Genomic DNA, 11875 nt, shown 5'->3' on the forward strand with positions numbered 1-11875 from the left:
GAGCCCCAACGGCTGCCTATCCCACGCGCACACCCAGCTCTCGCTGCCCAAGGACAAACCAGCCACCCTCGCTGCCATCCTGGACGCAAAGCCACTGCCTCGCCTGGGAACTCAGTGTTGCAAACTCACCACCTCTGTGCTGCCAGCCAGCCAGGAAGAGGGCTCAGAGACCATTTAGGGTGGTCCTGGCGCCTCCTTCTCTGCCACCTCGGCCCAGGAGTGGGGAAAACCCAACCCGATCCCATCCAGGCGCTCCCAGCGCTCCCTTGGAAGTTACAATTAGGGTGACCGCCGGGTGCAGAGCTCCTAAATCTCATCTTCCAGGTCCCATATTGAGATTAGAATGAGAACTGCTACAGAAATTATGTGGAATAATAGAGATATGTTTAATACTTAGCATTGACTAAAAAAGAATATAAAATTACAAAACTTATATTTTGTCAGGACTTTTCTGAAAAGGACCACTTGGATTCAATAGAAGCTTCCGGTAAATAAGAGCTGCATCAGCAATGCAGCATACCACTGCCAGGAGTCCAAACACCTGGAAACAAAGACAAGTGTCACTGCTGTGGCTCTGACCTGCACTTCCTGTCATTCATACAGGTTTTAAGTGTCTGCCCATGGGCTTCCTCTCCTGCTAGGGTCCTGGGATTGCTCCCTACGCTGTCACCTAATACCAACATAAGAATACCTCGGAGATCATTTTGTTGTCATCCCCAAGTTTCCTAATACCTGCCTAGAGAAACGGAAAGGATAACTTTAGTGAGCAGAAATGACATTGAAGTAGTGTGAGCTCTGCAAGAAACACTCGTCTGCATCTCTTGATTTGCCCCTGAATGTATTGTTTAAGGCCCTACTGATACTCATTTATCAGTCAACATTTATATCTCGAATGTTCCACTGTTTGACTTTCCTATTGTAAACTCTACTGGAGAAAGGGTCCAAGTTAACACCAGCTCAAGACTAAACCACGGCAACAGTAGCTGTGATGAAAGCTTTGGAGACCTGGAGTTATACGATGACCCAAAGTAAACTCTCAAAAGCTGGGCTACATCCATGTAAGGGGTGGGATTCTAAACAGGCCTTAGAAAAATACAATTGAAGTAAAGGGAATAAACTAGAACATGGTCTTTAAGTACTATGACGGCTATGTGAGAGCTGGGGAAGAGACGTCATGTTCCTTGCGTGCTGTTTGGTCAGCTCCATCCAACGGCTTGCTTTCTGGCTTCAGACACTGCTCTGTTTCCACCCTGAATCTCAGGTGGGCTTCCCAGATCTGACCACACTAAGTACTTCCTGCCTATACTTTCATGACTCTGGTACTCTCTATGTTGCTGGTTCCTCCACCTGGAACGGTCCCCCCTGTTGCCTTTATTCCTGTGATTCCACTGCCAGAGAAAAGTAGTTGCTTCCTCAGTTCTGTACCTTGAAGTAGTGTCAACACCTTACATATTGCTGTTCGCATGTCTGTCTCCTGCATTACGCTCTAAGCAACTTGAGGAAAGGGCTCACGTTCTAGCCAGTGTCGTCTGAGAGAAATATGTGAGTCAACCATGTATGCCACATAATTAATTGAAAATTTTCTAATAGCCACATTAAAAAGTGAAGAAAAACAAGTGAAATTAATTTTAATAATATATTTTATTTAGCCCTATATAGCCAAAATATTATCATTTTAACGTCATCAATATAATAAAGTTATTAATGAAATATTCTGTATTCTTTTTTTGGGGTAGGAAGTCTTTGAAATCCAGTGTGTATTTTACATGTACAGCTCATCTCAGTACAGACCAGCCATATTTACAGGCCTCAGTAGCCACATGTGACTAGCGGCCACCACACGGGACACCATAGCTCTATACTTTGTCAGCACCTACCAAAGTGCACTTAAAGAATGAATGAATGATTGAATGAATGAATGAGTAAATAAGTGAATGAAAGGAAATCCTATGCCTGGTCCTTCTTTCTCCATAGTAGGGATAACATTATCTTTAAACACAATTGGGGGAAATTGCTGTTACAGCACAATCTCATTTCTAGAGTAATTCCCATCCCTCAAGAAGTTGCTTAGGGCCTAATAAGAGAGATGAAAAACCATGGATTCTGACATACTTGGCTGTCTGAGAACAGTCAGTTCTCCTAAGTGGCCCATACTATGAAAAGACAAGAAAATACGAGGGAGATTTATTTAAGAAGAACTTTCCAATTCACTTCTCTAGATCAGAACCTAGAAAAGCCAAAAGATTTTGAACCTCTGTAACAAATCTCGGAAGAATATTAGATGGGACTAATTCAACTGTATTACTTGACACTTTTTAATTTTCGTTGGCCTTCTAGGATAAAGTCTGATTATACTGATTCGCATCTATTCAAACAGTGTGCAAAATAATCCTTTTGTTACAAGGCTTCCTACCATTGCCTTATCATGAGACATCTATTATATTCCATCTGAAGAAGGACCTGGTCAAGAAATAACTGAGCTCAGAACAATCTGTTTCACCTTAACAAGTGGTATGTTTTTCTTTTTCTTTTTTAAGTGAGAGCTATGAAACTCATTCATGGTGTTTTTGCTTGACATCATGTTTCTCAGCGTTAAATATTGTAACTGATTTCAGTAGCTTTTCTTAGTCTAGGTTTTCTCAGTCTAGTCTAGCTCTACATACCTGAGAAATATGTAGGAACATCTTTATTTGGTTAACTTCATTTTAGTGTGAAATCATATTCCTTCATATTAATCGGGCATGTATTCATACCAAAAAAAAAAAAAAAAAAATAAGCCGCTGAGTACTATATACATATACTGGCCATGGAAATCTGAATTCTGATCAAACCTAAGGAAGAAAGCAGAGAGACCTCCACTTACCCCTCCGAGGACCGTAAATGTGTTTTCTGATGTCAGTGCCAACACTGATATGATTATCATGAATATTGCTGTTATCAGAGAGTTGATAATATCCTAAAAACACAGAATAGAAAGGTCAGCTTTATATGAAGACCACCAAAAGAAAGTGAATCAGCTCCCTAAAAATTTTGAAAGTTACATTTTATTAAACAAACGTATTTAGTATTTATCTTTTAGGAAATCAAATTGACACAGTAAAATGCCACCTATATTGTATTTGGTCTACAGTGATGCCTGGTGGTTCTCTTAAGATGTGATATACCAATTATTTAACTACTTAACAGACTTCTTTCTTATGTACTTGGAGGGAGAACTCATCTGGTTAGGAGTAGGTGATATGTGGAAAGTTTAAGGTAGAATGGTATATTGGGAAGTCAGAATGCTCACTTTTAATAAGAGAAAGTGTAAATTAGTCTACACTGTAAACCAAACTTTGTTACTGAAATGCAATAAAACTTAAAACAGTGTACACTTAGGAGAAAGTGGTCATTCTCAGGAATAGCTTCCATCTGTATGCAATGGCTGGCCAATTATCCTGTTATTTCTGATGATGTAGCTCATTCATTTAATGATTTCTTGAAATGAAGCATTTCATTCTGAACTGTGGCTTTAAAAGGTGCAACTTACATTTTGAATGGATGTGTAGTGTGGGGAAGGAAAATCGTCTTTATTCTGGAATGATGTATGTATGTTTGCAGATAACTGTAGACAGGGAAGAGTTGTCAACACAGAAATATCAAATTGCAAAACCCTGGTAACTTAGAAAAATAGTTATTAAAAAGAAAATTGGAAGAGGTTCAATGGAGACAGGTCAAGATTAGATATACTTAGGAAGAAACAAAGTTCTCATTTGCAGGAGATATTGAGAGTAGCTGTCTGAGGTTAAAACCCCTCTGTACTGGACATTTTGCTCTGCTTCAAGGCAATAGACCGCACCTCTACTTCAGACAGGCAGCCCTGCCTCCTGGGAGTAATTTGGGTACGTGTATATGAATGGCTTTGGATAAAAGTGGTGCTCTAGGCCTTGTAGAGAATCACAGCACAAAAAAGGATGTACCTGCCTCAGAACATCAATGACCCTTAATGGTCATTGAAAGCATTGTTTTTATATTAAAAACAAAACATCAATATGCCACAGAGGAGAATGTAAATTTAATTACAAAAATGCAGATTTCACAGAAATTTTGAGCCTGCACTTGGATACCACCACAAAACCCTGGGTTAGCTCACATCGTTTTCGGTCACTGGAGCACTTGAGGGGAACGGTCAGAGAAGGCCTGCTCCCAACTGTCAGTTACTGCAACTTTGAGACAATCATACACATACTGATTCTGAGTGCAGATGACCAGTTCCTTTCCTAGTCAGTGAAGTCTGGCTCTCATTCCTATGGCCCCTCTGCAGGGACCTCATACTGTTCATGACCCTCTTTGTCCTTGACCCACTTTCCTCAACTTGGTGGTGGCCCCTCTGGTTACAGTTGTCTCTCCTTCCCTGCTCAGTCTGACTAGTCCCACAGCTTTACTGTCACCTGTTCACTTGAGGCAAACCACTCTGGTGCAGGTTGTCAGGAGCCTCTGTGGTCAGTGAGTATTTTTCTGGACTTTCTTTATATGTGATATATAAAGATATCTAAAGAAGCAAGAAGCACTCCTTGCTTCTAGAAATTCTCCTCTTGGCTTCCGTGACATGCGTCTCCCTTGGGTCCTCTCCTGCCTGTCTCAGGCCACTCCTCCTTTTCACCCTGTATGTTGGTCTTTCCGTTTTACCTTCAGCTTGCTCTACACTCTCTCTCAGCCATTTAGGCCAATCCCAGAGCTCATTTCCATCACAAGGTGATAACCCCCAAAGCTGCAGTGCTCGCTCCTCTCTCCTAAGCTTCAGACGTGTTCTGAACATTTCCATCTGAATATCCCGTACACAACGAAAACCTAGTATTTGTCAAACTGAACTCGTTATGTACCACTCTCCCTGGCCCGTCCTTAAAACCATTCTTTGTCCTACACCTCCTATCTCATTTTCTTCCCAAGATAGTTACTCAAATGGCAGGTACCCTTGATTCTCTTTAGTTACCCAGTCCTAGCCATTCTATTCCATTAACATCCTCTTTCCCTGCAGCTGCTGTTATGACCTTACTTCATGCCTTTATCATATTCATGCCTGGATATAGTAATAGACTTCTAAGTGGTCTCTGAGACCTACTTCTAGTTTTGTTCCTCTTCAAGCCATTAACACTGCCACCAGTGCCATCTCATAAAATGTAAGCTCATCACGTTACTCTCCTACTTAAAAACTTCCAAAAAGTGGCCTTTGGTTTAAAACCCAGGGCATACAAAGCCTTGCGTACTCTGACCTCCTACTGCCTCTCGGGCCTCCACTCTTGTTCCCTCTCTCTTCTTCACAGCTCAATACCCAGCCATTCAGAATGATCTATAGGTCTTTGGGGTCATGGTCTTTCTCCCCCTTTACCCTCACATACATTGCTCCCTCTACTGGGAAAGTCCTTTCATCCCTGTATCAGTCAGCTAACTACTTTTTATCCTTAGCCCTCAGCTCAGGCATAGTTTTCTTCAGGAAAGCCTGTTATGTATGATTTGGTTTCCTTCCCTGGCTGGGTGCCTCCACACTATCCTGGAGATAACATGTGTCGCAGTACCTATTAACACTGAATTGCTCATCTATCTGGTTTCCTGGCTACACTGAAATTTCTCAGATACAAGGTTTGTGTTTTGTCTTATCAAAGAACCCATTACAGAATCTAGGCAGCTATTAGGTTGGTGCAAAAATAATTGCAGTTTTTGCAGTTATTTTTAACCTTTTAAACCACAATTACTTTTGCACCAACCTCGCAGAATACAGGGATTGCAGAAACTTAACATTTGTTGAATAAATCACTTCATTAGGTCAAGAGCAGAGAGGAACCTGGTTTTCATAACGGAATAATAACTTAGTTGACCATATAGCACCATTTCTAAAAGATTAAAATATGAGCAAAGTTTGAGCTTCAGAGTTGAGAGACTACTTTCAGTATGCTACACATAGGTCACTCTCCCTCTCAGTGAATTCTGTTAAACTTAGGGCTCCAAGTTTATTACTGGGACATGTAAAAAGCTTCAGAGAATTATTAGTCTGCAGAAAAATAAATGCTAAAACCTGGAAAAGTAGAGTATGAAGAGCAACTATCCAACTTTTTGAGTACAAGATTAAAAGGACGTGGACCATGTTCATCGTCTCCTTGAAGAAATCCTTGGGAGTAATCCAGCTTGGCCCTTTCTGCCACTAAATGATGTTATGTACTGAGGACCAACTGGGGAAGGCTTTGTGACCTCTTTTCCTAGACCTTCCTCTAGTCAGATCCAGCTCTAAAGTGTAGATCAGGAGGAGTTTGGAGAGGTACTATGAAGATCCTATCTATTACCCAACTTTCCCTATTTTGGGACTTTCTCAGCTGGTGATTAGCCTGAAATGCTCATCACTGGCCTTCAAAAGTGGCTCCAGAAGGTACCACTTTATGGCATGCTTATGGTTTGAGAATAGCTCTGAAGTCCTCTTTCTTTAACAGGGGTTATCAGCTTGGATATCAGCACTTCGAAAGGATGAGACAAGTACAGCAGAAGGTCATAGGAGGGACACCTGTGGATATAGGATGCTGGGGATAAGACTTGAAAAAGGAGAGGTGAAGTCACTCAGTTTTTCCCAGAACCAGCTTATATTCTGGGCTAAAGGACCATATACTTGTATACCTTAACTAACATCTTCAACATGCCTATTTTAACAGTTTACAGAACCATTTGGGCACTCCGCTGGGCAGTTATTCCTAATGCTATGAGTATGGTGGGTGAAATCCATATGCTACTAGATAAGGCTCCACCAGATCAGTTAAGAATTATTCAGCATTGATGATTGCAGACATTTTTAAGTAAGATAATTTTGTGCTTTATTGAGCCTCCCTAATTATTTTGATTTTCCATTTAGTGACCAGGCATGTGTAAGACAGATACTTGTGTATCTGCCTCCATCTCTGTACCCCCAAATTTGAGGCCATATCAACGTGCATTTAAAAAGGAGGTAAAGATTAAGAACGCTCTATAATTTTATGAATCATGATCTTAAATTTCTTTAGAAGATCTACACTGAAGTGAATTCTCCTAACAGAAGGGTCAGCCACATCTAAATTTAGATGGAGCTCAGAAGAGAATTGATGCTGCGACTGCTCCTGTTCCCTGAGAAGCTCCCCCAGGGACAATACAGAGCCCATTAGCAGTGGGTACAGCGCCTCCTTCCGCAGCCTATCTCTATCCAGAGATTCCTTACAGGCTTAAGAAAACTGAAGAACAGAGTTTATTAAAATGTTTCACTATGGCAGGAAAAAGGAGTTAATTTTAACAATGAAACTGAACACTTACAAGCAAAGGCCAAAATATAAAGTTAATTACTCGATCAAGCCTGAGCATATATAAAATGATGAAAAAGAAAACAACGGTGACTTCAAATCCAGTGATAACAATGTATGGTTCAGGGGCTTGTGAGATGATAAAAAAGGTCATCGATGTCACAGTTAGTCCCTATAAGGAAAAAAATATATGATTTATTAAATGATTATTGAAAACAAGTTCAAGCTGTAAAAACGATCATTTCTAAAACAGGTAAATCGATGGGTTTCTGTATATGGCAGAAACCCATTTATTTGGCTATTTACAACATCCTTACTAAGTGCTCTATGCCTGTTACCTTTGCTGTCTGGGAATGGACTGCCTTCCCAAGTAGCCATTTCATTTTGGGAACTTTCCCAATATAAAATTCTTCCTTATATTAAGCAGAACTGTTCCCCTGTAACTTTTAACTATTTCCACCCCCTCGCCTATATGTCACTTCTTTAAAATTTAAAAATTATTTTTCCTTCCCTTTTTTTCTTGAATGCCTTCAACATATTCTCCTGTGACAGTTTCCACTTCTCTAGCCAGGTCACCTGGCTCCATATGGTGATTCTCTCCAAACCTCTGTTCAGAACTGACCACAATGCTCCTGGTAGGTCCGATGCCCCAGAAACGGGCAGTTCCACCGTCCTGGCCCTGGGCTATATCAGCCGTGAGCTTGGTCACATCAAACTTCTGACTTAAAGTAAGTAAACGCAGAAGACATCGAAACCCCTTAGTCTTCTTGAAATCTTGTTGGTACAACTGCAGCTGCCTCACCCGGTAACCTGGTGCCTGGTTTTGCGTCTAAGTGCAAGCGAGGCCGTTCAGGTAGATAACGCTGATTTTGCTTTATGAGTGTGTGAGTCACGCCCCTGACGGGGAGGACAGTGCCTTATTTCTCTCCTTCTCCCTGGATGCGTAGCCAGATGCCTTGCCTCTAGGGAGGCCTTGCTAAACGCAAGGTTGGAAGAGAAGACAGGGCATGGTACTTCCTACCTTAGGGCCATCTCACTGCCTGTGAGCATGGTTCCACACTGCCCCCAACCCCCGGCTAGCCCTCACCAGCCGCAGCATCTTCACAAGGGCTTTCACGCTGAAGTGGAAGGGGTGTTGCTCCTGCGTCAGCTTCAGGGCTGACATCACTCGGTAGACCCAGCAGCAGCAGCACTTGCCCTCCACGTCCCCCTCCTCAGCCCACTGCTCCACCTGGCCTCGCGCGGCGGCTGCAACTGTTGGCGGCTGACTCGCACCGCCCGGCTAGGCTTCCCGCCCTCGCAAGCGCATGCGCACGCGCACGTCCCTGCGGCCCGCCTTCGTGCGCGTGCGCCCTACGCTACTCTCCCTGGAGTTCGCCCGCTGCATCGCGCAGATGTTGAGAGGCGCAGGCTAGCGCCCTGTTGGCGCTGCCCCGCCCTGCCAGGCGCCAGTGACAACTGCTCTTCAGCTCCACAAGGGCGGTCCTGTCCAGAAGTGCTCCCTGAGGGTAGGGTGGGAAGGTAAGGAAGGAGGGGTACAGGAATGGCTGTCCTGCCACTCCAGACTCTGAGTATCTCAAGTGCCACCTCCTTCGTTACTCTGTCCAAAGTAGCCACAAAGACTCTCTCCTCATAGCATTTATCATTAGATGGTATGTACATATCTTCAGAATCTAAATTGCACAAAAGCAGGGAACCTCCAGTCTGCTTCTGCCTGTAGGGTCCCCAGGGTCTGCCATATAGGAGATGCAGAATATGTGTAGTGTGAATTAATGGCCTGGACCTCATACACTCTCCCTGGCCCCAGGGAATCACAGTCTGGGTTTGTGAGCCTGTTTGTTCTGCGCATTTTTATTTTGACCTGGCACTGGTGCTTCTTCCATAGAACAGCCTGTGGTCCTTTAGATAATTCAGTTCATATTTTTTACAAGTGCTCCTGCGAAGCCATAGCTCCACCATCTTGGAGCCTGTCCTTTTAGGGATGTGAAGTTTGTGGCTCCTTTTATGTGATATAAATTCTGTCTTGGATAATTTGGCCACGGCCCCAGTCCATTCAGCCTTCTTTGGATCCTGCCCATCTCAGCTTCAGTCCATTTCATTCAGTCACGTCTGATCAGCAGGTACCTCTAGCAGCCTCATCTCAAGTAACTCACAAAAAATGTTGAATTTCATCTTGAAGTTTGTTTATGGAGGGCACACACTTGCCCTGTGCTAGGTCAGTGGCAAATGGGCTTGTGGCTTTCCAGTAACAGATCTAGAGGCGGAGTGACCCCTCTCACAAATGACTTCCTTTTTCCTATACACAAGGTGACTTCCAGCATCTCGCACTTCCAGCAGAGGTGGGAAACCCCTCCACCCAAGCACTGTAGTGGGCACGTACACACAGCAACAGCTCCTTACCAAACACCTTAGGTTGCAGGGCCTGGGCCCTGGCAACCTCACACCTGGGCTGAAGTTTTGCTACCTGACTATCTATGGGTTTTGCAGGCTTCCTCCCCACTCCCCTAGTCTCCTGTCCAATATTGGTTGTGCCTTTGTTAAAAGATAAACTGAGGCAAAAATCGGTTTGAATCGGGCAGCATCCAGTCTAGCAGATGGAAAGGCGTTCTGAAGAGCTATACAAATGAAAGACTTACATGCAAAAGGGAGAGGAAACAAGGAAGTTACAGTAGACAAAAAAGCTGGCCAGTTATCACAAGGTTATTTTCCTTTCGGGGATGACAGGGGTCTATCAGGCAGATGACCTAACTAGGCAAATCACACTAGTGAGCAATTCCTGACTGATGGATTTCAGAAGCCATTTCTGGGCGAGCCAAAACTATAATTAAACTAAGTCTTGGTTTGGTGGTGTGGGGCTTAGCATAAGTGACTCCATTTTGGGCCTGTTGTCTTGTTTTTGTTTTATTGATGTAGAGTTGACATATAATATCCTATTAATTTCAGGATATATCATAATGATTCAATATTTATATATTTTATGAAATGAGACCCATGATAACTCTAGTTACCATCTGTCACCATATAAAGTTATTATGATATTATTGCCTGGCCAGCAATTTCCCTGTGCTGTACATTACATCCCCATGATTTATTTATTTTATAACTGGAAGTTTCTATCTCTTAATCCCCTTTACCTGTTTCACCTCCCCCCTACCCCTCTCCCCTCTGGTAACCCCAGTTTGTTTCCTGTATCTATGAGCCTGTTTCTGTTTTGTTTTGTTTGTTCATTTGTTTTGAGTTTTAGATTTCCACATATCAGTGAAATCATATGGTATTTGTCTTTCTGTGTCCAGCTTACTTCTCTTAGCATAATACCCTCACATTGTCACAAATGGCAATATTTCATTCTTTTTTATGGCCACACACACACACACACACACACACACACACACACACACCCTGTCTTCTTTATCCATTCATATTGCTGGACACTTGGGTTCCTTCCACATTTTGGCTATTGTAAATAATGCTGCAGTTAATATAAGGGTACATATATCCTTTTGAATTAGTGTTTTCATTTTTTTTTTTTTTGTATAAATACCCAGAAGTGAAATTGCTGGATCATATGGTAGTTTAATTTTTAATTTTTTGAGGAACCTCCATATTGTTTTCCATAGTGGCTGTACCATTTTACATTCCCACCAGCAGTGTACAAGGGTTTCCTTTTCTCTACATCCTCACCAACACTTGTTATTTTTTTGTCTTTTAGGTAATAGCCATTCTGACGGGTATGAGGTGATATCTCATTGTGGTTTTGATTTGCATTTCCCTGATGATCAGTGATGTTGAGCATCTTTTCATGTGCCTGTTGGCCATCTGTATCTCTTCTTTGGAAAAATGTCTATTCAAGTTCTCTGCCCATTTTTAAATGAGGTGTTTTTTTTTTTTTTATGTTAAGTTGTATAAGTTCTTTATATTTTTTGGATATTATTGATATCTCCTTATTGGATGTATGATTTGTAAATATCTTCTCCCATTCAGTAAGATACCTTTTCATTTTGTTGCTGGTTTCCTTTGCTGTGCAAAAGCATTTAAGTTTGATGTCATCACATTTGTTTATTTTTGCTTTTGTTGCCCTTTCCTGAAGAGACTGGTCTAAGAAAATATCTTAGAAGATATTAAAGAGGTTTATGTTTTCTTCTTGGCATTTTATGGTTTCAGGTCTAACATTCAAATCTTTAATCCGTTTTGAATTTATTTTTGTATATGGTGTGAGATAGTGGTCCAGTTTCATTCTTTTGCAAGTAGATGTTCTGTTTTCCCAGCACCACTTATTGAAGAGACTGTCTTTTGTCTATTTTATATTCTTGCCGTCTTTGTCATAGATTAATTGACCATATATGCATGGATTTATTTCTGGGCTCTCTATCTTATTCCATTGATCTGTGTGTCTGTTTTCGGGCAAGTACCGTAGTGTTTTGATTACTATAGCTTGGTAGTATAGCTTGAAATCAATGAGGAAGCTTTGTTCTTCTTTCTCAAGATTGTTTTGGCTACTCAGAGTCTTTTGTAGTTCCATACAAATTTTAGGATTCTTTGTTGTTGACTTTTTTTTTTTTTAACATCTTCCTGAGGGATCTAGT

The 11875-nt window shown here is 41.9% G+C and overlaps 1 protein-coding gene across 1 annotated transcript; it reads right to left on the reverse strand.

Moving 5' to 3' along the window:
• Nucleotides 1-405: 405 nt before the first annotated feature.
• Nucleotides 406-8584, reverse strand: CKLF (chemokine like factor). Its single transcript, XM_019755225.2, has 4 exons — nucleotides 8380-8584; nucleotides 7306-7464; nucleotides 2864-2956; nucleotides 406-541 (listed from the first exon to the last, which is right to left on the reverse strand). Exons 1-4 carry the CDS (start codon nucleotides 8455-8457, stop codon nucleotides 431-433), a joined length of 441 nt encoding a protein of 146 aa, XP_019610784.1. The 5' UTR covers nucleotides 8458-8584; the 3' UTR covers nucleotides 406-430.
• Nucleotides 8585-11875: the final 3291 nt, after the last annotated feature.

Source organism: Rhinolophus sinicus, linkage group LG11 (genome assembly GCF_036562045.2).
Source record: "Rhinolophus sinicus isolate RSC01 linkage group LG11, ASM3656204v1, whole genome shotgun sequence".
NCBI classification, from domain to species: Eukaryota; Metazoa; Chordata; class Mammalia; order Chiroptera; family Rhinolophidae; genus Rhinolophus; species Rhinolophus sinicus.

Excerpts from the sequence above, each read along its gene's own strand:
- CKLF (XM_019755225.2), bottom strand. The coding sequence starts at position 8,457 with ATGTCAGCCCTGAAGCTGACGCAGGAGCAACACCCCTTCCACTTCAGC. Across the intron at positions 7,465-8,379 it reads TTGTGAAGATGCTGCGGCTG|GGACTAACTGTGACATCGAT; the intron begins GTGAGGGCTAGC and ends TTTTCCTTATAG. Across the intron at positions 542-2,863 it reads CATTTACGGTCCTCGGAGGG|GTGTTTGGACTCCTGGCAGT; the intron begins GTAAGTGGAGGT and ends CTTTGTTTCCAG.